At 50.1% G+C, this 23,774-nt stretch overlaps 2 protein-coding genes and 1 long non-coding RNA gene across 17 annotated transcripts in view; 1 reads left to right on the top strand and 2 right to left on the bottom strand.

Annotated features, from left to right (window-relative positions):
* The window catches only part of LOC135322392 (uncharacterized), a 3,238-nt gene extending 2,781 nt beyond the window's left edge, over window positions 1-457 (bottom strand). For both annotated transcript variants that reach the window (XR_010382925.1, XR_010382924.1), the window contains exon 1: window positions 177-457. This is a non-coding gene — a long non-coding RNA (uncharacterized LOC135322392). The remainder of the gene's footprint in view (window positions 1-176) is intronic.
* The window catches only part of ITGB7 (integrin subunit beta 7), a 19,693-nt gene extending 419 nt beyond the window's left edge, over window positions 1-19,274 (top strand). Inside the window, exons 1-17 of one of the 13 annotated variants that reach the window (XR_010382921.1) lie at window positions 1,566-1,716; window positions 6,161-6,364; window positions 8,080-8,281; window positions 8,368-8,538; window positions 9,264-9,505; window positions 9,892-10,050; window positions 10,337-10,432; window positions 10,588-10,677; window positions 11,711-11,863; window positions 12,161-12,351; window positions 12,697-12,920; window positions 13,149-13,368; window positions 13,505-13,713; window positions 14,046-14,206; window positions 15,066-15,230; window positions 17,850-17,912; window positions 18,623-18,671. Coding sequence is in view for 8 of the 13 variants with exons in the window: in XM_064491033.1 (XP_064347103.1) it covers window positions 6,164-6,364; window positions 8,080-8,281; window positions 8,368-8,538; window positions 9,264-9,505; window positions 9,892-10,050; window positions 10,337-10,432; window positions 10,588-10,677; window positions 11,711-11,863; window positions 12,161-12,351; window positions 12,697-12,920; window positions 13,149-13,368; window positions 13,505-13,713; window positions 14,046-14,206; window positions 18,623-18,730 (2,427 nt within the window). In the remaining 5 variants the exon portion in view is untranslated. Of the gene's footprint in view, window positions 1-1,565; window positions 1,717-6,160; window positions 6,365-8,079; window positions 8,282-8,367; window positions 8,539-9,263; window positions 9,506-9,891; window positions 10,051-10,336; window positions 10,433-10,587; window positions 10,678-11,710; window positions 11,864-12,160; window positions 12,352-12,696; window positions 12,921-13,148; window positions 13,369-13,504; window positions 13,714-14,045; window positions 14,207-14,485; window positions 14,799-15,065; window positions 16,061-17,849; window positions 18,530-18,622 lie in introns of those variants that run through there. The other 12 variants (XR_010382922.1, XR_010382919.1, XR_010382920.1 and 9 more) reach the window with 12 other exon arrangements.
* ZNF740 (zinc finger protein 740) lies at window positions 15,236-23,634 on the bottom strand. 2 transcript variants are annotated; one of them, XM_031462469.2, is made up of 6 exons: window positions 23,496-23,634; window positions 20,943-21,092; window positions 20,511-20,600; window positions 19,927-20,050; window positions 19,515-19,633; window positions 15,236-18,546 (listed from the first exon to the last, which is right to left on the bottom strand). In XM_031462469.2, exons 1-6 carry the CDS (start codon window positions 23,502-23,504, stop codon window positions 18,457-18,459), a joined length of 582 nt encoding a protein of 193 aa, XP_031318329.1. In that variant the 5' UTR covers window positions 23,505-23,634; the 3' UTR covers window positions 15,236-18,456. The 2 variants fall into 2 exon arrangements, with proteins under 2 accessions (XP_031318329.1, XP_031318330.1); XM_031462470.2 differs by lacking the exon at window positions 23,496-23,634 and adding an exon at window positions 23,299-23,462.
* Window positions 23,635-23,774: the final 140 nt, after the last annotated feature.

Genomic DNA, 23,774 nt, shown 5'->3' with positions numbered 1-23,774 from the left:
GACCCCCTCTGTTACCATCTGTCCTAATATCTCTCCATGCCCCTGCATGCCTTAACCCCTGCAACACCCCAGCCTCAGCCCCGCTTCCTTTGGCCTCTATCACTGCGCCCCTGGACTCTTCCCCTTGCCCTCTGTGACCTCCTCAACAGCCACCCCCTGCCCAGGGCCTTGCTTACCTCGAGCCTGGCTGTCTTCACCAATGACCTGTGCATATGGGGGAGAGGTTGAGGATGTGGGAGTAGGGGAGGAGAGGAGAGAGGAAAAGCAGAAGAAGAAAGTGAAAGAAGCTCTAGAGGAAACCACAGGGCCTATGGGGAAGGAGGGGTCGTTGCCATGGCAACCATGGTTGTGGGGGAAGGGCAAGAGGTCTCAGCCAGCTGAAGCCCACCCAGAAGAGGAGCCCTCTTCTCCCCAGTTGCTCCTCCAGCAACTGGACTCCTCCAGCCCATCTGATGTTCACTGGACACCTGCTTGGAGACAGGCACTGTGGCTTCAGTCAGTCCCTGTAGAGAAGACAGACCTGTGAACACAGACATCACAACCAGTTCCTTCTCAAAAATCCCTGTGGTCAAGTGTGGGCCTCAACTTCTTCTCCCTGCCGGAGGGCCTCGTTTTTGCCCTGCTCCAGCTTCGCCCATTTCGTGTCCTCTACCCCTGTCCCGGGCTCCTTGGCCTCCTAGTCTCATCCTCTGAGCCTTGCCCTGTGCCTCTCTCTCTCCAAATTCTCAGCTCTCTGGACCTTGAATTTCTTTTTTTTGGGGGTGGGGGTGGGATGGGAATTAGGTTTATTTATTTATTTATTTTTAGAGGAGGTACTGGGGATTGAACCCAGGACCTTGTGTATGCCAAGCATGTGCTCTATCACTTGAGCTATACTCTCTACTCCTGGACCTTGAATTCTCAAAGCCTCTCCACCCCCAGGACTTCTCATCCACTGATTCTCTTATCCAGCTCTTAGTAAGTGCCCGTCCTCTTCTAAGCAACTGGTAGAAATAATCTCATTTAATGCTCACGGCAATCCTAGGAGTTCCACTTAACAGATGAGAAAACAGCCACGGGAAGAGTAAGTAACTTACCCTAGGGTCGCACTACTAGTAAGCAACAGAGCTGGGATTTGAACGTGGGCAGTCTGGCTCCAGAGTCCATGTAGTTAAGCACCTACTGTAATACAGTGGGCACTGGGTTATCAGCAAGTCACGAATTCCCTCCTCTCTCCAGTACTTATTGCCTCCATATGTCTTTCTAACATGTTCTTCTATGAGGAAGTGGAGAGCTCATCAATTTGGGAGGCAGGCAGACCTGGATTTCAACCTGGAACAGCTAGTTGCTAATTATGTGACCTTGGGCAAAATTCTTTACTTCTTACCCCAAAGCCTCTCCATCTCTAAAATCAGAGGGCTGGGGGGAATGTTAACACCTGTGTCTTGAGGTTGTTGTGAGAATTAATTTTAACATGACACACCCAGCCTGTAACAGGGACTCAATAGATGAGCTCCGTTGCTTCCTTCTTCCAGGTCCCTGTAGCATCAACTTCCTTGGCCCAGTTTCACCCTTATCTGCTCCACCTTCTCCTAGATCAGTCACCCCCACCACCCCCAAGTCTCCCCCACCCCGGGGCGTGTCACTTCCTCCTCTGCAGCCTCCCAGATCAGTACACAAAGGCTGCTGCTACTGCTGCTACCGCCGGAGGAAGGAAAGGCTGCTCCGCACGCACCTGTGAGTACCAGGGCAGCAGCCCTCCCGCCTCCTCTTTTTACCGGCCCAGGCCCTACCTGGTCCCAACCTCCTGGGAAGAGGGCTCTGACCTGAAGACACCCAGGGTTCAGTTGAGACTTGAGAAAGGCTCTGAAGTCCTTTCTGCATTCCCAAGATCCCCTGTCCCTTTTCCCATTTCACAAGCCCTCCCTTCCCCCACCCATCTTTCTTGCATCACTTTCCCAAGAGTGGGTCTGGAGAGAGAAAAAGCAGGTGGGGGATGTGTGAGTGCTGTCATTTGCTTGCCAGCCAGGTGCCAAGGATTATGACAAGGTAGGGGTCTCCCAATATTAATCCCTAGCTTTATCGCTGCTAAATGCCTTGTGCCTGGCACCAACCTCTCCCACAGACCCTACACTCCTGGGAGCCTGTGGCCCAGCAGCTCAGTTCTGTCCCCTCCTTGTGACTCTGAGTGGGCAGCAAAGAGTTCCACCTCTTGGGAGATCTGGATGGGTTGGGAAGATGCTCTGTTCCTCAGCTGCTGAGGGGGCAATAAAGTGTGTGTTGAAGTCAGAATTAAGTCCAGGAAAATGGACACCCCCAGAGGGAGAGAAGGGAAGACTGGAGCAGACTCAGAGGAAAGAGAAGGGGATTACGCAGAGCCCGCTGGGGCTAATGAGGAGAAGGCACAACTTTCCATGGAGATAGTGCCTGGGTTGGAACAGAGGAAGAGGCCTGGCCTGCATCCGCCCCTACTCTGCTTTAGTTCGCTGGGGGCCCTTGAGCAAGTCACTCACCTCTCTGGGATTCAGGTTTCCATTTGCAAAAATAAGGGGCTGGAATGGAAGATTCTGCCATTCTATGGTTAGGGTCAGAGGGGGAAAGGAAGTAAAACAAAGAACAGTCAAGAAAGGGAGGAGAGAAAAGCCGCCAAGAGATGTAATCAGATTTTTGAATAGCAAGGGAGACAGAGGGTGAGACAGATTAAGAGAAGCAAGTGGTAGGTCATGTATCTCGAGGAGAGGAGACGTGAGAGAGCTGGGAGAAGGGGTTTGGGGAGGGGAGACCAAGGGCCCCCTTTAGGGGAGCTGAGTGACTCTCTGGGACTGTCGCATCCTGGGGAAGCAGTGTGGCCTGGAGCCCCACCTGTGAGAGATGAGTCAAACTGGGCTTTGTGCTGTGGCATCCCCAGCCCCCCTGACCACCGGCGTGCAGAGCGAGCAAGGCTGAGGTTACGCAGAGGCTGAGCCCTGGGCCAGACTCTCGCAGGAGGGTGGAGGCTCCGTTAAATATAGATCTACTTAGCCTGGGGTCACAGATGGTGGGGAGCAGGATGGCGGTGGTCAGCGACTCGGCACCCCACCCCTTCACTCCACGCAGAGCATCTAAAACTGAGTCTCAGGCTGAGAAGGATGCAGATGCTTCCCGACAACGAGTCAGCTGGCCTTTCAGATTCCCTGCTGATGAGGATGTAAACTGGTGCAGCCCCTCAAGAGGTTATGTCGACACTGCTTGCCAGTATTAGAGATAATACCTATTTATTAACTCTACAAATCCTCTTCCAGGAATTTATCCTGCAGATTCACTTGCAAGCACGTGAAATGATAAATACCTGAATTTTCATTGCAGCACTGTTTCTAATAGTGAACAATTGGAAACAACGTAAATTCCCATCCTAAGAGACTAACTATAACGTGATGCATCCATGCAATGGAAATCTGTATGGCTGTAAAAATGAACAAGGGAGTTCTTTATTTTCTTGGGTAGCAGGTTCTCCAAGAAAAGTAGTTAAAACAAGATGCAAAACTGGGTGTGAAGTTTTCTATCATTTGTAGAATTCTATCATTTGATTCTATCTTTTGAAGAGTATGTATGTGTTTTTATTAGTTTGTATATACATAAAAAATCTCTAGAAAGATGATAAGCAACAAAAGATAATAATAAACAGTGGTTATTTCAAGTAGGTGTGGAAACTGGGGTGGATGGGTGGATGGGAACGAGAGATTTCTCACTCTTATTTAACTTTTTGATTTTTTTTTTATTGTGGTGAAATGCACATCAAATTTATCATTTTACACCACTTTAAGTGTACAGTTCAGTAGTATTAAGCACATTCACACACAATGTTGTGCAACCATAACCACTACCAGGTTCCAGAACTGTTTCTTCACCCCAAAAGAAAACTGCCCGTTAAGTAGTCACTCATCCTACCTTCCTTCCCAACTGCCAGCAACCACTAATCCACTTTCTGTCTCTATGGAGTTGTCTAGTCAGGCTATTTCATATCGGTGGAATTGTATAATATGTGATTGTTCATGACTGGTTTTGTTCGTTTAACATAATGTTTTCAAGGTTCATTGATGCTGTAGCATGTATCGGTACTTCATTCCTTTTTACGGCCAAATAATATTTCATTGTATGTATGTGCCACATTCTGTTTATTCTTTCATCAGTTGGTGGACTTTTGGGTTGTTTCTAACTTTTAGATATTGTGAATGGTCCTGCTGAGAACATTCCTGCCCAAGTTTGCGTTTGTTTAAACACCTGTTTTCAATTCTTTTAGGGATATACCTAGAGGTGAAATTTTCCTAGGGTCATTCTGTGTTTTAACCTCTTAAAGAATCACCAAACTGTTTTCCATAGTGATTGTACCATTTTACATTCCCGCCAACAATGTATGAAGAGTCCATTCTCTCTACATCCTCATCAACACTTGTTTTCTGTTTTGATTCTAGCCATCCCCGTGGGTGTGAAGTGGTATCTCACTGTGGTTTTGATTTGCATTTCCCTGATGACTAATTGTGCTGAGCATCTTTTTATCCGTTGTTAGCCACTTGTCTATCTTCTTTAAAGAAACGTCTATTTAGATCCTTTGCCCATTTAAAAATTGTGTTGTTTCTTTTTTTGTTGTTGAGTTGGAAGGTTTCTTTATGTATTTTGTGTACCTGACAGATACATGATTTACAAATATTTTCTCCCATCCTGTGGCCTGTCTTTTCAGTCTCTTCATAGTGTCCTTTAATGTACAAAAGTTTTTAATTTTGATGAAGTTCAATTTATCTATTTTCTTTCATTGCTTGTGCTTTTGACATCATAGCTAAGAATTCAAATCCAAAATCATGAAGATTTATACCTATATTTTCTTCTAAGAGTTAACAGTTTAAGAACTTATATTTAGGTCTTTGGTCCATTTTCAGCTAACTTTTGTACATGTTGTGAGGTAGGAGTCTAACTTCATTCTCTTGTATGTGGATAGCCAGTCAGCCCAGAACCATTTGTTGAAGACTATTCCTTCCACTGTTGAATGGTTTGGCATCTTTGTTGAAAATCAATTGGCCATCAAGGGATGGATTTATTTCTGGACTCTCAATTCTTTTCCATTGATCTATACGCCTATCCTATGCCAATACCACACTGTCTTGATTACTGCAGCTTTGTAGTAAGTTTTGAAAGTGAGAATTGTGAGTCTTCCAACTTTGTTCTTTTTCAAGATTGTTTTGGCTACATGCAATTCCATATAAATTTTAGGATCAGCTTTTCTATTTGTGTAAAAAAGGCCATTGGGATTTAACTTTTTGGTTTTTGAAATATGGTAATGGGTTGCCTATTCACATTTTTAATTAATAAGTTTTAAAAATTCTGAGATTTGCCTGGGGTTCCCTAGAGACCATTCAAGGAATTACCCTGACTTCAGGCTCTTTCTCCAATCTAGAACCCCTTTGTGTAAAGTACAGGAAAGAGAAAATTTTACCAACCCTGACTTTCCTTCCTCTATTATCCTAGACCTTTAGACAGTTATTCTTATGGTCTAATCTTTATTCCTCTTGCTACCAGGTCAATCAAGTACAGCTAACTTTCCCTGCCTGTTTCACACACTCCCTCATCTGCTCCAGCTTTCTTTCCTCTCATTCCTAATCCCTGATTTCCCCCTTTATTTAGGGCCCCTGATTCTCTTCCCTTATTTCGAGTCCAAGATTATGAAAGCTACAAGGGCTGTCAGATTATTCTTTCAACCCCCTTACTTTACAGTTGTGGTGACTAAGGCCCAGAAAGTCTGACTTGATACCAGCCAGTAAGTGACTGAGGCAGGACCAGACATAGTCTGCTTCCTGTTTGGCTCTCTCCACTGTGGTTTGGAACCTTGGTGAATAGACCTGTGTGCAGACCATAGTGCCTCCAGGTCTACTCTCCAGACTCTTGGTTAGGCCATTTTGCCCACTCTGGCCTTATGAAGTCTGCACACAGGAGGGACAGCTCTTCTCCAAGACCCCTACCCAAGCCTGGCATCTGCCCCTTCCTGCCATTTTGAAGAAACTGCTGAATCCACAGGAGGAAGTAAAACTGCACGGGGAGATAGAGTTGGGGTAGAGTTTTGAGAGGGACAACCACAGGCTAAGATCAGAGGGTCAAAAACTTGAGGACCCTCTCTGAGGACCCACATGTCCCCCTTTATATCCTATTACAGACCATGGTGGCTTTGTCAATGGCCCTTGTTTTCCTGCTGGCCCTGAGCAGAGGTGAGAGTGAGTTGGACGCCAAGACCTCATCTCCGCCGGAGGCCACAGGATGGGTGGATCCTGATCTGTCCTTGCCAGGGTCCTGCCAGCCAGCTCCCTCCTGCCAGAAGTGCATCCTCTCACACCCAAGCTGTGCTTGGTGCAAGCAACTGGTAAAGATGGGCCTGTGGCCTTTGAACCATGCGATTGTGTATGCGCAGCCTGGATCTATGTGTGTGACTATGTGAGGACATGTGTGATTTCTGCGTGCACTCTGCGGTCCTTTGTGTGACTGAGTTTGTGCATGTAGGACTCCTGTCTGTGCTTGTGCATATATATGTGTGTGTGCATATATATGCACACAAGGCTGCTCCTGTGCATGTAAGTTTATGTCTGCATTTGTGTGTTTGTGTATATATGGAGAAGACTCATGCCCAGGAATTTGGAGGAAGTACATTCTTGTTGGAACTCATCCTTGTATATAGGGAGAGGGATCTATTGTGGGTGTACACATGTGAGAAGATGTATTTGTCAGCTTGGGCTGCCATAACAAAATACCATAGACTGGGTGGTTGAAACAAGAGTTCATTTGTCACAGTTCTGGAGGTTGTGAAATCCAAGGTCAAGGGGCCAGCTGATTCAGTTCCTGGTGAGAGGTCTCTTCCTGGCTTGCAGATGGGCTGCAGACAAACTCTCTGGTGGGCTTCTCTTCCTCTAGGGCCCTAATCCCATCATGAGGGTTCTACCCTTATGACCTCATCTAATCCCAATTCCTTCCCAAAGGCCCCATGTCCAAACACTATCATGGTGGGGGGTCAGTCCACTGCAGAATGTGTGTGATTGGGTTTCTGAGTCTGTTGGGGTTGGGGGTATCTTCCTAGGAATGTAGCAGCCTGTGGCTGGAAGGGTAGAAGGGAAGGAGTTGGAAATCAGTGGGCTTTGGGGGTAAGGCTTGAGCTACCCTTTAAGTGGCAAGAAGGATGCTGGGGAGCAGGGGTCTCCCTGGCTGGTCAAACAAGGCTGTTCTTTGTTTATGCCTTAAAGAGACAGGGCTCATGGTGTGGCAGAACATTAGGGGTGCCTGAGCTGGGGGTGGGGGCAGAACTGTCTCTCTCACAGGAAGATGGAGAGTTAGATGAGATAAGAAATGAGGGCAAAGGCACTAGGAGGCAGAGCTCTAGAGCTAAGTGGATCCAGGAGAAAGGCACATAGTGAATCTGGCGGATGGAAGGGAAGACTCAGAGTCAGCTAGAGGCATAGAGTGGAGGTGCTAGGCCAGAGGTGCTGGGCGGGGCTCTTGGGACAATTGGGTATAGGTGTATCTCCTCCAATCTCCAGACGAGAGGCTGGCACCTGGGCCAGCTGAACAGCCACTCTAACCATTTCCTTCCCCTGTGGCTTCCTAGCCAGTCCCAGGGGTACTAGACACACGTGGGTTGGGGGGGAGCGTCTCCACTTCTGTCCCTATTTTTCCCCTTTCCAGGAGCTGTGGGGCTTAGTCTGACCCCTTCCGATTTTGGCCTGAACACATAGAGGGGGTTGGGCTAGGAGGTCAGGCTCCTCCTTTTTCAGTGGTGGTGAGGTCCCTGAGATCTCAGCAGGAAGTCTGCGGCGCTAGGGGGAGGGGAGAGGTAGGTGTCTGAGGAAAGGGGGCGTCGAGATAGGGGAGGAGATGGAGGGGTGCTCTAGGAAGTGGGCTCTGCCAAGGAAGAAAGGACGATGTTCAAGTGTGCTGTGGAAGGGGGGAGGGGAGGGAACCAGAGGGGCTCAGGGGGCTGACTTGCGGGGGAAGGGCTTGGGAGTGTCCTGGGTGGGCAGGGTGGTTCTGGGAGCAGGGCCGAGGAGTCTGGGCGGCTAGGGTCCCGACGCGCCTGGCCTTGCGGCGCAGAACTTCACGGCGACGGGGGAGGCGGAGGCGCGGCGCTGCGCCCGGCGAGAGGAGCTGCTGGCCCGGGGCTGCCCGCCGGGGGAGCTGGAGGAGCCCCGCGGTCGGCAGGAGGTGCTGCAGGATGAGCCGCTCAGCCAGGGCACCCGCGGCGAGGGGGCCACCCAGCTGGCGCCGCAGCGGGTCCGGGTCACACTTCGGCCGGGTGAGTGACGGGGCGGCGGGCCGGGGGGTCTGGGCTGGGGGCTGGGATTCCACCCCGTCCCGCTGATCCCGCCGCCACCCCTCCAGGGGAGCCCCAGAAAATCCGGGTCCGCTTCCTCCGAGCCGAGGGATACCCGGTGGATCTGTACTACCTTATGGACCTGAGCTACTCCATGAAGGACGACCTGGAGCGCGTGCGCCAGCTCGGGCACGCGCTGCTGGTGCGGCTGCAGGAGGTCACCCACTCCGTGCGCATCGGTGAGCGAGCAGAGCACCTGCCGGCCCTCCGCCTCTAACCAGCCGCCGCCCTGCCTCTGCCGATATCCTGGACGCACATGAGCCCCACCTGCCCTCTCCCGGTTTTTAATGGGCTTGACCAGGCCACAGGTTCCTGGCTTATCTCCCCCAAGACATCTATCTTTTAGGTCAGAGCTGGAGGGTGTTTAAGAGACTGTCCAGTAAGACCACTCATTTCACACGAAGGCCAACTGAGGCCCAGAGTCTGGAGAGGCCATGTTCAGACAGCTCCCAGGGTCAGATAGACCTAGCCACCCGGACACTGCTCTAATGCCATTGTCTCAGGCCTGTGTCCCCTGGACAAGGTCAAAATGCCATCATCCCTGCTGCACGTTCTTCTCTCATCCCTCCCCTGTTCAAGATCCCCTTTCATCTTATGCTGCTGCTATACTGTGCACAGCCGTGCTTTCTTCCCCAGCCTTCTAGAAACCCCTGCCTGCCCACCACTGTGTCCTCCTCTTTATCTCCATCCCCTACTTCCCTGAGTCAGTGGTCTCACTCCTTTGCCCCCCCTGGGTCCTGGGTCCCTGCCCTCTGGGAGCACCCTCTTTCATTGCCTCTATGACTGTCCTCCCCCCCACTTCCCTTGGACTCCCCTCCTGAGTCCTCGGCAGTGGCCCCCACTCCCCACATCCTGCTGCTGTCCAGTGACTTCTGGCACCGCCTTCATGCCTCCCCCTTCCCAGGCTTTGGCTCCTTCGTGGACAAAACAGTGCTGCCCTTTGTGAGCACAGTGCCCTCCAAGCTTCGCCACCCCTGCCCCACCCGGCTGGAGCGCTGCCAGCCGCCCTTCAGCTTTCACCATGTGCTGTCCCTCACCGGGGATGCTAAAGCCTTCGAGCAGGAGGTGGGCCGTCAGAGTGTGTCTGGCAACCTGGACTTGCCCGAAGGTGGCTTCGATGCCATTCTGCAGGCTGCCCTCTGCCAGGTGAGGGGGCGGGGATAGGCTCTGAGTCAGAAGGGCTGCTTAGGGCCAGAACAGCCATCTGTGGTTGTGCAGTGCACAATTCTAGGGGGTGCCCTTTGTATCATAGTCCCTGTAGTCTGCATATTTATTTTGACAACTTCCTGGTACATTGGAGTAAAATGTCTTGAGGAAGAAGTGTTTTTTTTTTCCTAATTCACAAGAAAGCCTCCATGTGTTTAGGGCAACCCGGTTTAGGGGGCTAGGGAGAAGGAGAGAGCTGGAGACAGGGGGATGGACAAACTGACTCAGAACAAGGCTGGCCAAATCCTTGATTCATAGATCTGGCTGGGGTGGCTCAAGGGCCATCCAAGCCTGGATGCACAGCCTAGCCCCCCACCCCACTCCAGGAGCAGATTGGCTGGAGAAATGTGTCCCGGCTACTGGTGTTCACTTCAGATGACACATTCCACACAGCTGGGGATGGGAAGCTGGGTGGCATTTTCATGCCCAGTGATGGGCACTGCCACTTGGACAGCAATGGCCTCTATAGCCGAAGCCCGGAGTTTGTAAGTTGCCACTCTCACCCGCCCGCCCCATTGGCGCCACACCTCCTCTCCTCCCAGGACCCCACCCCCAGCCTCACTATCCTGACCAGAGACCACCCTGCCATCTTCCCCAGCAGTTCCTCCTCTCCATGTCCTCCCACCACTCAGACAATCCCAGGTCGCTCCACTCCCCAACCCCTCCCTCTAGCTGGTGGAACCCTGGTTCCTGCATTTCCTGGGATGAGGGCCCCTTGCATGTTGTGAAGGGGGCCTGGGGCGCTCACCTTGTCCCCACTCCCTGCTCCAGGACTACCCCTCTGTGGGTCAGGTAGCCCAGGCCCTTTCTGCAGCAAACATCCAGCCCATCTTTGCTGTCACCAGTGCCACGCTGCCTGTCTACCAGGTGAGAGCTACCTGAATGCAACCTCCAACCCCCAACCTTTCTCAATTTCCTCAAAGACACAGTCTCCTCCCCCATGTGTACCCCTCTTCTAGACCCCTAGAAGCTATTTCCCTAGAGCTGTGACCCACCAGTCCCCTCAACTCCTCACCTCGCAGGAGCTGAGTAAGCTGATTCCCAAGTCCGCGGTGGGGGAGCTGAGCGAGGACTCCAGCAATGTGGTACAGCTCATCATGGACGCTTATAATGTGAGGGGCCAGGGCTGGGGGAGAGGATTGAGGGTGGGCACTGGGGAAAGGTGGAAAGGGACCCTCAGGTGGGGTGGCAGAACTAAGGGAATGATCACTTTTTGGTGTAACACTGCACAGCTCCTACCTACATGTTGCTTTTGGCCATCATTAACAGCTCATTTCTTCAGTCCTTCATTCATAAACCTTAAGTGCCTGATTTGTGCAGAGCATGGAGCCCTGCTCTGGGCAAGGAAGGGAATGAACATTGATTGAGCTTTTATTTCATGCCAAGTACTGTCCCGAGTACACGTACTGTGTGCTGTCTCATTTACTCCACTAAAACCCCTACTTGGAAACTATTATTCCTATTTTATTAATGGGGATACAGACCCAGGAAGGCTAAGTGACTTGCTCAAGGTCTCACAGATAACAGATGGAAGGGCTGGCACTTGTCCTCCAGTCAGTCTGGACATAAAGCGTGTGACATCTGGAGCCTGCTTTCACTAAGCTTATAAATAATTCAGAGGTATTCTTCACAGGAGCCGTAGAATTTTACAGGTAGAAGCAACCACACAAATTTTGAAGTGTTTCTTGGGTTTAGGTTTTATTTCTGCCACTAGACTAAAGGCTTTTTGGTGACAGGGATCATGGTCTAAACTCATGGTGAGAAAATGTGAGACAATATCAAATTTCCCAGGACAAACTTAGTTGAAAGAATCCACCCTCCTTTAGAACTTGTATGCACACAGGTTGCATGTCCTGATTTGGGTTTTGAACAACAGCACTGGCTATTTACAGCACCTGGCCAGCCCCTGACCCCTGGCAGGCCCTCGCTGCAGCTGCATTGAGATGCAGGGTTAGAGGCCTCTGGATCGTGTGTTCTCACTCAAGGTTATCACCGGTCCTTCCTGCAGAAACTCCTCTGGGCCAGGCAGAATGGAAGGAGCTCCCAGATGGGCTGAGGGCAGGGTTCTGGCAGAATTTGGAACAGCTGGAGAGGGCAGGGTTGGAGTCCTGCCTTCATGTGGTTACTTGCTCTCTTTTTCCACAGAGCCTGTCATCCACTGTGACCCTTGAACACGAACACTCTCTACTTCCTTCTGGGGTCCACATCTCCTACGAATCTCAGTGTGGAGGTCCTGAGAAGACAGAGGGTGAGGCAGGTGACCGGGGCCAGTGCAACCATGTCCGAATCAACCAGACGGTGAGAGCCAGCTGGGATAGGCAGAAGGAAGGGCGTGGGGTGGCAGTGGGAAATTGAGCAGGTAGCAGGAGACAAGGGCAGGCACAGGAAACAATGTAAAAAGCATGGGTAGCTCTCCATCCATCCTTTCTGAGGAGGTTTAATGAGCAGCTTCCTCAAGCGTGTTTTTAGGAGATGGGTGTTAACATGACCCTATCCCTTAATTTACTAAGGAGTAAGGTTCTGGGTGACCAGTGGGTTTGGTGTGTACGAACATGCAAATGATCTTCATCTGATTTCTGCCCACCCTGTCCACAGGTGAATTTTTTGGTTACTCTCCAAGCTACCCACTGCCTCCCAGAGCCCCATCTGCTGAGGTTCCGAGCCCGTGGCTTCTCAGAGGAGCTGACTGTGGAGTTGCACACACTGTGTGATTGTAATTGCACCGACACCCAGCTCCAAGCTCCTCACTGCAGTGACAGGGGGCACCTACAATGTGGGGTGTGCAGGTGAGGGCCTCCTGCTCCCCCTCACCCATGTGGCTCCCCACAAATGGCCAGCCTCTGTATTCCTCCTCTCTTGCCTTCCATCCTCCCACTGGTGTCCCTAGACATCTTTTTCATAGACATCCCGAGACTCCACCCTGATTTTCACCTCCTGAAGCTTCCTAGGTATACCAAACCCTCCCTCTGCTCTCCTACTCCTCCATGCTCCATTGTACTCTGGCCTCCTTTCAGCCACTCATCTCTCTCCAACTCTCACAAGATCTTGGGTTTATAGGATTCTGGGAAAGACAGCTTAAGGGATGGTCAAGCTCTCTGACACCCCTTTCCTTCCCCGCCTTCCCCTCCCAGCTGTGTCCCCGGCCGCCTGGGTCGACTCTGTGAGTGCTCTGAGGCTGAGCTGTCCTCCCCAGATCTGGAATCTGGGTGCCGGGCCCCCAATGGCACATGGCCCCTGTGCAGCGGGAGGGGACGGTGCCAGTGTGGACGCTGCACCTGCAGCGGACAGAGCTCTGGGCGTCTGTGCGAGTGTGATGATGCCAGCTGTGAGCGACATGAAGGCATCCTCTGTGGAGGTACCTGGGGACTTTGGGGAGAAGGACGGGGTTAGAGTGGCTCCCCCAAGGTATCTAGGCTCTAGAAACCTCATGGCACTAAGGGCAAGAATCAAAGATTCAAGTGTAGGGCTGGGAGGGTGTCTGGTACACGGGGAAGGGAACTGGATGCAGAGGAACAGGTTAGCCTGTGGTGGCATGTGATGTCCGCTGCATATGGTTATCACCATGTGTGTGGCTCTGCCTCAGGCTTTGGCCGCTGCCAATGTGGAGTGTGTCACTGTCATGCTAACCGCACGGGCAGAGCATGCGAATGCAGTGGGGACACGGACGGCTGTGTCAGCCCCGAGGGAGGGCTCTGCAGTGGGCATGGACGCTGCAAATGCAACCGCTGCCAGTGCTCGGACGGCTACTACGGCACCCTCTGTGATCAGTGCTCAGGCTGCAAGACGCCTTGCGAGAGACACAGGTGAGTTCTCAGGCCTTGCACTTTGGGAACAGGGGCACAGCGGGGCTTGCTGAGCCACTCCCACCACCTGCTCTTTCTTTCCTGTGGTGTGGGTGACAACTGCCCAGCTGGTAACTTGTTGGCACCCGTTGGACAGGGACTGTGCAGAGTGTGGGGCTTTTGGGACTGGTCCCCTGGCCACGAATTGCAGCATGGCTTGTGCCCATGCCAACGTGACTCTGGCTCTGGCCCCTATCCTGGATGACGGCTGGTGCAAAGAGAGGACCCAAGACAACCGGCTCTTCTTCTTCTTAGCAGAGGATGAAGCTGAAGGCAGGGTCGTGTTGAGAGTGAAACCCCCAGAGAGTAAGTGGGCAGCAATGCTGTGGGTGTGCCAAATGAAGCCCTGAAGTTTGATGGGTAGGGCCTCAGAACTCTGGGGCTGCAACGTAAAGGAAGTGGGAAACCACGCAGTGGGTTGAAGCAGAGCTATGAATGCAGGCAAAATGCAGGTGCTGGACCAAGTGGACAAGGTTAAGGCCGTAGGCACCCAGGATAACCTTAGACTCTGTGCAGGTCCCTTTGTTTTCAATGATAGGCAGGGCTGGGGAGGCTAGATGCCACTGGACGCCTTGTGGGCGACCAATGATCAATCCCCAGGCCCCAGCCCCCAGAAGTCTGTTGTTTCTTCCCCACAGAGGGAGCAGACCACACCCAAATCATTGTGCTGGGCTGCGTTGGGGGCATCGTGGCAGTGGGACTGGGGTTGGTCCTGGCGTATCGACTCTCAGTAGAAATCTACGACCGCCGAGAATACAGACGTTTTGAGAAAGAGCGGCAGCAGCTCAGCTGGAAGCAGGTGAGGGTACTCCGCCTCCTACCCCACTGGGCGGGGCTTTCCTTCCGTCCCGAGCTACTACGTGGGCTCAGCTTTCAGCTTCACCCTCCTGCCCTCACCCCCACCCCACCCAGGCCACGCCCCCTCACTAGGTCTGCGCCTCCTCCGCTCTCGTACCCTGGTTCCTCTGCTACTTCATCAGCTCCTGGGGGCCTGCCCAAGTTCTAGGCCGGCCTCCTAGGACTAGATAAAAGAGGAGTCCTGGAACTTTTCCTCATCATTACCAATTTCTTTCCCCAGGACAGCAATCCTCTCTACAAAAGCGCCATCACTACCACTGTCAACCCCCGCTTTCAAGAGACAGACAGTTCCCCTCTCTGAAGTGGGTAGGGATGCTCACCGCAGGGCTCTTCTCTGGGATGGAGGGAACTGAAGCCAGGGGTCTATCAGGCAGCAGCCTGGTAGGGTGTTAATCCACTGCTGAACGGTCACAGTCAACTTCACTCTCAGAGTGACAACTTAGTGGGCGGCCTATGGCTGCAACCTTGCTTCCCTACCTCACAAGGAGCCGGGCTATCCCACCCAGGTGTACAATAAAGTGCCTTACCTTAGAGCACAGCTGTCAGTTTGCTTTACCCCAAGGCCAAAGCAGATTGTGGAGCCTGGGCCTCAGGAAAGCTCACATGCGTCCCACATTCTGCCACCTGAGGGTAGGGAGAGGTTCTCAAACTTGAAAGTGCAGAAGTCAGTATGCACCACCTGGGAAGCAGCTGCCTGGGGTGGACTAGTGAATCTGCAGGTGATGCTGACGCAGGAGAAACGCTGTCTTTGCTAGTGTCTAACCTCCTTCTGTCCTGCCATGTGTGTTTTTCTTATTCAGAACTGATAATCGTGTTTTACTTCTACTGGTTGCTACTCTGTGGAGAGGAGGAGTTTATATGATGCTAGAAGTTGTAGGGTGGTTACAGTTGGTGGAAAAAAAGGAAAACCATTTTGGCCGCATGAAAACCTTCCCTGCAAGGATATTCTTCCCAAGGAGGAGATAGTATGTACAAAAGCCCCATTTTCTTTTTATTTAAATATCCTAAATATATCACGAAGGAACATACACTGCACTTTAATGGTAAAAAGATACAAGTTTATAACATCTTATAAAAACTACCATTTAAAAGTGATCTTGTTCATTTGATATCCCCTCCCCCAATAGCAAAATAAGTATATTAAAAAAAAAAAAAAAGGGTGGAGAGGAAGGGTAGGAGGGGTTGTTATGATAAAAGCCCCAGGGCCACACAGAGGCAAAGAACATCTGGGGAGAGGATTAAAAGCTGTGGCGGGACTCCGCACCTCAAGTAACCCTCCTAAGTCAAGCCATGGGGCACAATCAGTAGCTAAGTGATGACAAGAGGCTGTTGGGGGGTGGACGGAAAAGACCTGGGGTGCTGGGAAGGGCAGGGCTGTTGGGGCCTGGAACAGCAACCCACCCAGGAACTGGTGCTACTCTTTCCCAGGTCCCCAAATCCCACGTCCTGGTCTCAGAGAGCCGGCCCTACCTCCCTTTCCCTTCACTCCAAACACACCTGAGGCATCTTTCCAGTGCTAGACGCCCCCACCCCCACCCCCGCACAGAAGGGGTGGGACACTGGGTCCAGAAGCCTTTGCAGCGGTCTTAGTCTGTGGTTTCCCTGGGGTGTGAGACTCCTGGGCCCTCTGGGTGCTAAATCACTCCTTTCACATCTTTGCTCCTCTCCTTACACGTCCATGGCCCCCGATCATCTGCACCTGGACAACTGAGCTAACCATCGGTCCCAAGTTTCCCCCTCACCCACCCTCAGCAGGGGTGGTTCTGGTATAGCTCTCTGCACATACACTTAGAAATTCCCTTTCTCACACCCACCCAGGCAGGATGCCTAGGCCTGCAGCAGGCCAGGGCACATTCTGACCTAAACATACATTCGTACATGCAGGGGCACAGATCACTCGTGTGATTCTCTCCACACATACTCCCAACCCACCCCAACCCTAAACAAATTAGCGGCAAGTGGCAGGGAGCAAAGCCTCCCATTTTCCAAAGCGCTCTTGAAAAGACAAGAGTTTTCTAAATGTATCCAGACAAAGCCCAGCCCCCAGCAGAGCCCTCTAACAGGGAGGGGGCTGGCTCACATGCAGAAAGATGCCCTACTTGCAGGGACCAAGGATATGTCCAAGGACTTGAGGTCTGGTCTCTGGACGATCAAATGGGAGTGCCAACATAAAACCAGAAAAGCACAGGCAGCACACACATTCCCAGCATCTCCCCCACAGGATCTCCGATGCAATGCGGTCAGGGAAGATCTAAAGGGTGCTACACCTCTTTTCTTTTTCCCTGAAATCCTCACACCCAAGAGGTATGGAGACCCCCCTGCCCTCACTCCCACCCCGTTATCACCTCTAGAGTAGGTAGCAGCTAGGAGTCTGCTGCTGCTATTCCCTACATCTTCTGGAAAATGAAATCACATCTCAGACCCCCACTGACAGCTTGGTCAGGTTCACCAAGTCTCCATGATTACTCCATGATTACTCACGCCCTCTAGGTTGGGGCCGGCCACAACCTGGGGATCAACCAAACCCCAGACCCTCTCATGAGGATCCTTTCCTTAGCAGGAGAAACAAGGTTTTTATTTCACTATAGAAAATTCGTAGGGGCTTAGGTTAGAAACATCTCAGCCACTGGCCTGTCGAATCAATCTAAAAAACCACTCCAAAACAAAGCCCGCTTGTCCCCTAAACTGAGTTCTTCTGCTCCTGCTGGGACTTCAAGCACCCTTCAGGTTTGGGGGTGTGGGAAGAAGCTGTTGTATGCTCATCCTCCCGAGTTGAGGGCTGGAGAAGGGTTGGCTCAATAATATGCCATCTTCAAGCAAACAAACGTGAACACTCACATACCATACCATACCATACACACATATACACACACACACACACACACACACCCCTGATCACTTTCTTGGGGGCGGATAGGGTGGTGGTGTTGGAACAGAGAGGAGCAAAGAATCTGGTTAAGAATAAAACCTATGTTAGGTTTCTTCCTCAGTTTTTTCTCTGCAGCACACCCCCACATCTGCCCCCAACAGTTCTTTGTTGGGTAGGGGCAGCCATCAAGACGGAAGCCAAGACCTTGTTCTTTGGGACCAAAGGCCAAACCCCTACCTCCTCTACCTGAATACAGTGATAGGACTTGGACAGGGAGAACAGCTCACACTGCTCAACAGTCATGTCAGGGGACACCAAATTCCTTTGCTTCTTGAACAGCTGTTACTCAGCTTGGGACTAGTCTTGGGTTGTTCCTAAGAGGGCACAAGGAGAGAACCCACTTTGACATCCATGACTCCCTGCTCAACATCTCTGTCTAGCTTAGGAGTCATATCAGCGAGGTAGCCAAAAAACTATCTCCAAGATCAACTGCCCAGAGAGAGAAAGGAAAGGGGCTTCATGGGCCATGTACACCCAAGTTTCCTCCAAAAGGCACTTGAGCTGACCCCATTAGGTACCAGTGTGGCATGGGCCATTACAATACCCAGGGCCACAACTCCTGCTCTTCCCCGAAGGAAATAAGAGGTACCTGTCCACTCTCCTTGGATCCAGCCCTTGTCTGCTCCTCCCACTGTTCTTCTTTTTATCCCTACAGTGTATAAGGAGGCCAAAGTAAGCTCAGCTGCCATCCCTGATCCCAGTCTCCTTCAAACAGGAGGTGAGGTACAGGGCTGTGGAACATTGAGGATCAACTGCAACTAAAAACTCAATTTTGGGGAGGGCTGGACCAGCCATAGCTCCTGCTTTGACCAGGACTCTACACTTCCATATTACCTGTTTCTACACTGCACCTGCTGAAACTGCTTTTGGATAAACAAAAACAAGAACAGAACAAAGAAATCCCTCTCCCCAATCTTTCCCATTTCAGCTGCCAGCTGGAGTCCAAGGTTGTGGGAGCCACACTTCAGTCTTGGTCCTGTACCTTGAGTCCCCACCTATGACCTCAGCCAAGGGTCCAGGGACTAACTTCCCTACCCAGGAATGCTGGAGGAACTTCCCCGAGATACTCATAGTCTCAGATTATTTACAGAGCTGAAGCTCTAGGGCCCGCTGTCCCCTGATGCACTCTTCTGGTTTCCTGGGTCCACTCCTCCAGGAGGGGGACAGGTACAGATGGGGTGGTGGTGGGACCATCAGACCAGAGGGGGTGCGCTCTTCGGTAGATTCTTCTGATCACTCCCACCACCCAGGGCCCCTTGCGCCTATAGAGAAAACTGCCCGTCGGAAGTCTTGGACTGGCAACCTTGGCACATCCGTTTGTGTCTGAGTAATCGATCTGTCCGAGAAAAACACTGAGAAGAAAGGGAGGGTTAAGTGCCTGAAAGGAGAAACTGTTACCTACTGACTAGATCTGTCTTCCTCACACAGGAGAGGTACATGTCCATCCTACATCCCCTTGGCATGGACACAGATGACATGAGTGCACAGGGGCTAAGAATGCAAGCTCTGAAGTCTGAATCCTGGCTCAAGTGCTGAGTAGCTATGCGATCTTAAGCGAGTTATCTAACAGTCCTGAATCTGTATGCTCATCTGTAAAACGGGCTAAAGTACCCACTCACAGAGTGGCTGCTTCATTCATCACACGTTTATTAAGTATCTATCTCAAGACAGGTACAGTTCCTGAGGCGCAGGATGGAGTGGAGGACCAGAGGGACAAAGTCTCTGTCTCACGGAGCATTCATTCTAATGTTTTGCAGATTCAATGTACGAGCACAGAGCAAAGCATCCAGGAAGTGTTAGTTATTATCACTTCTCATCTCTTGTTCTTGTCTTGTTTTGGTCCTGGCTCTCACACTTTCATCAGATCAGATACTGACCCCCAGGGCAGAGATTGTATCTCTTCCTCCAAAGTGCACCTGCTCTGATGTTCAACTGAATCTCGTCTGCCCCTGATCTGCTGTGTCCTTGGGAAACTTAACCTCTCTGAATCTCCATTTCCCCATGTGTGAAATGAGGACAACACAGCTACCTTATGGAGTTAATGTGAAGGTGAAATAAAATAATGTCAAATGTGCTCTCACTGTGCCTGGCACAGAGTAAGTACTCAAGAAATGCTGTTATCATTATTACAATTATTCTAATGGCCCCTCTCCATGATCAACTGCACAAGGCCAGAGACATACACGTCACCCTGAAGTACTAACTCCATTATGGTCAGAAATGCAGGGCGGCCCCTCGTCAGGCAGGGAGTGGGGCCAGGCCCTGGTTCTCAGGGAAGAAAGTTTGTGTGTGGGTGTGAGTGGATGACATGTGAGCTTACCTGATGACACCGTTCACACTGGTAGGGCTTTTCACCACTGTGCACACGCTTGTGACGCTCCAGGTGATACTTCTGGATGAAGCGCATATCACATATATCACACTCAAACGGCTTCTCACCTGGCCCAGGTGCAGAGAGAAGCTAACGTCAGGGAGTATACACGGCAGGGATCTCATTCCAAGTATTTTCGCAGAAATTTGGAACTTTTTGCAATGCGCAGACACCTAATGAGGAAGGGTCCCCAAAGCTGCTGGTCTCAGTGACAATAGATACATACACTCTCTCTGCCTCATTCACTTACCTTCTTCCTCTATTTCCAGTATTTATCCCTTAAAATAAACCCAATAAGAGCTATACAGACATAATACAAACTATAGACTATCCTCCCCCTTTGAATGTAAGCAAGACTTACCAGTATGAATAAGGATGTGCCTCTTGAGGTGGTAACTGCTCCTAAAGGCTCCAAAGCAGTGTTCACAAACAAAATTTTTGGGAATCTTTACTTGAAAGGAACCATTTTGTTCCACTACCACCACCTAGGGGGCAAGAGTCAGGTATGTCATGAGGCCATCCCTCTGCTCCTTCTTGCCCCATTCTCCTCTGGGTCTATTTTCAGCTGCTGGACAAATTAACCTCTCTTTTGCTATCATCTCCCATATCTCTTCGAGTTAAGAGACCTTCTGAGGAAGGAGGTGGGGTGAGTAAGCTGTCTGCTGTGTCAAACTCAACACTATGAATACACCTGAGAGGTAGTCTGCCTGCCCCTTTGCCACAGGACCTCACGCTCCCCTAACCCTCCTTCCCTTAACAAGGATGTTCCAGAGAGAGCAGAGATGAATTACCAAAGTGGTTTCTGAGTGGAATAAGGGTGACACACTCATGGCTATGAGGGAGCAAAACATCTAGGGAAAACTCCAGTTGGGCCAGAGAAGAAAGAAAGAGGAGGATTACCCTATTACCAATCTGTACCAGTTTGGGGATTACCCCATTACCTGCCTTTTTAACAGTCTTTTTTGAATGAGAGGCCTCAGCCAAGCTGTCATCGTCTTTGCGGCTCCGGGACTTATCGCTGTCCTTTCGGTGGCCCTTTGAATACAAATCAAACCTAAATTCCCAGTCCATCTCCAAACACAAGACAGGAGGCCGAAAGCTGCTTTGCGACAACTTATAAATGAGAATAAACCACCTGCCCAAAGGTTTAGAGAAAATACTCAGCCATTTCCTCTTCAAGTACCCTGATTTTAAGGAGTTGAAGTATTTTCTGTATTCTCTAAAAGACCCACATTCATTCATTCATTCATTCCCCAGCTGGATCCCCTTTTCCCACATCCCTAAACAGAAGCACTGAGGAATCAAAGCTTGGCATCTCCTGGCAGCGAGCTCGGGCCACCCGACCCCCAGGTGCCGCAATGGACTCCAGCGCTGTACCTGACTTGAGCACCTCAGCACATCAGGGCTACCTGCCCGCTCTCCATTCTCGGCCTGCTTGCTGGCAATCTGGCTCAGCATCATCTTCTTGCTGGCTGCAGTGGGAACCAAACTCACACCTGCTAGGCCTTCACAAGCCAGGAGACTTGCCTAAGTTGAAAGGAGATGAGGTGTCAGGTCACCTGGCAGGGCAGGGCAAAAACAGACTGCCATCCTCCATAGAACGACCTTTCACACCCAGCTTGAACACAATGCTTCTCTCTAGGGAGCATCCCTCCTCACCAAAAAACCCTGTTTCCTTCAAGAGTCCTCCCCAACTCATCTCACCAGGAACTAGTTACTCATTTTGTCATCTGTCAGCATTCAAATATAGATCAAGTGAATAATCAAATGTCATTGACACTTTTGTCATTAGCACTGTGCTAGTTACAGAGTGTGTGTCTACATATTACTCTGAAGTATTTCTAGGTCTTGTATGCAGGCACAAGGGTCTGTCCTGTTGAACTACTGAAATGGGAGATTTCCAGGGGAACTTCCTTCTTCCTCTCTTAATGGCACTCAGCATCACAGAGCCCACTTCTGGTTGCCAGACCTCACTGGTGCTAAATGTATATTCTACCAGTTCCCATAAATATGTTTATCAGTAAAATTAGGTCACTTCTCCCTTTAGATTTTAAATTCCCTAAGTGTTGTCAATTATAAGATATAAAAATTAAACCACTTCGAAGGATTCTGGAGTTGAATATACAATTTTTCTTTGACACTCTCTCCCCCCAGCCATTTATATATGTGCATACCCATCTTTTTCCACATTCCCTGCTCCATAATTTAAAAATTACTTAAGCAAGGGATTTTAGGAAAATTTCCTCTTTTCACTGCTACATTCTTCAAACTGACTTGGTTTAGCCAGCACTATAAAATATAATTTTCTTGCTGAAAAAAACAACACTTTTAAGAAACAGTTGGTGAGCAAACTTCCATAAGCAATTTATAAAAAAAATGCCTTTTAGGGGATCAGTATATCCTGGGACCCCTGGGGCCCCCTCTCTCACCTTCCAGAACTTTGGACTGAAAGGTCTGCAGATAAAAAACTTAATTCTGCTGTTTGCATTGTATAACCTTGGGCAAATTACATCACCTCTTTAAGCCTCAGTTTCCTCATATGCAAAATGTTTATCATGGTATCTATGCCCATAGGATTGATGAAAATGAAACTAAGATTATAAAATGCTTAGCAGTGTCCAGTACAAAGTTAGCAATTAGTAAAAGGCAATCTTCTCAGAGCAAGAGTGAACATGATGCTGTGAAGTGGGTTGCAAACAGATAAAGGAAGAAGAAACTGAAGGGCTCCTACTCTGCCTGGAAAGAAGGAAGCTATGCATGCAGCTGGAAGAAAGCCAGTTCTACTGTAATCAAGCTGCCATCCTGGTGAGACTGGTAGGGGAAGGTCCCTGGAAGAAAGCTGGGAGAAGTTCTGCGGATGTATGCATATAGCTCTTTTACCCAGATGACAACAATAATCTATCAAGTTGTCCTGTCTCTCCAATCCATCCTGTATCCCTACAATGGTAATTACCATCCAAATACACTGTTCTGACGTCACTCAACTGCTTAAGATTCTTCAGAAAGTTCCCATTCCCTATAGAAGAAAGTCTAATTCCTCATCAAGGCATAAAAGGTTCTTGAGTCACACTCTGCTTACTTCTCCAGGAAACAACTCCCTCAGCCTAACGTTCCCATCTATTATTACCTATCACATTCCCCTAACCATCCCCTATTTAAATCCTTTCCTCCTTAACTAGCAAACTACCTGCAGTACTCCTAACCTCATCATTCTCCCATGCCTAAGCCTCTGCCTATGCAGTTCTTTTGTCCAAATTCTCTGTTCTGCTTGGTTATCTAGCAGAATCCTGTGCACCCTTCCAAATTTCATCTTCTTTTTTCGTCCAGGCAGAAGGCTCATCCCCTCCTCTGACATGTATACATACCTCTATTATTGCACATTCTTTCAATCAGCAGATTCACTGAGTCTCTACTACTGGCCAGCCACTACACTACACAAAGTGTTCTGAATATAAAGATAAATAATAGACTGTTTCTCCATCTCCCCCCACTCCACCCCAACTAGCCTGGAAGCTTGCTGGGGACAGGGACAATTTTATTCATCTTTGTATCCCCAGCACAATGCCTTGCAGATAACAGGAGCTCAATAAATTCCTGTTGAAAAAAACAAATGAAGCATTCACCAAACTGTTCACTCCCTCATGACCGTCACTGAGTTAATGTACCAAATGTAAACTGAGTACATGTTGCTTTGCAAATGTCCCATCAGGGCCTGTGATGCAGTAAAGCCTACCTCCTTCATTTGACTGGAAGCTCCCTGAAGGCAGGGGCTGTGGCCTGTCTCCTTGCCTTCCTCTAGATCTCCCCCTGGTGCTTAATACAGAGCTTGGCTCCCTGGGTTGGTCAATATGTTGACTAAGGCAGCATTCAAGAGTGAAACTGCAAACACGCTTCCCAGTGATCTTGAAGGAGGACTCTAGAGCTTTTTACCTGAGCCATGCTGACTTCTCACTTAATGCAACCCAAAAGTTCAGGAGTTTCTTGATCCACCTTTCCTTAAGACACTGTTGTTTGAAGAACTGTCACCAAATCAACGCAACAACTCCTTCGTGTCCTTTCAGTCCTGCTGCCATATTGAACTGCCTTTGTCTTCAAATAGAACTTAGTGTCCTCCAAAGGTAAGATAGATGTTCCAAGAATCCTTGGACTCTGCCTGGCTCCTGCCTATTGTTCAAAGAAAGAGTCTGCCAGTCTTGGTTTTCCAGCTGA

This window comes from Camelus dromedarius, chromosome 11 (assembly GCF_036321535.1).
Source record: "Camelus dromedarius isolate mCamDro1 chromosome 11, mCamDro1.pat, whole genome shotgun sequence".
NCBI lineage: Eukaryota > Metazoa > Chordata > Mammalia > Artiodactyla > Camelidae > Camelus > Camelus dromedarius.
This window is presented reverse-complemented; position numbering and strand designations above follow the sequence as displayed.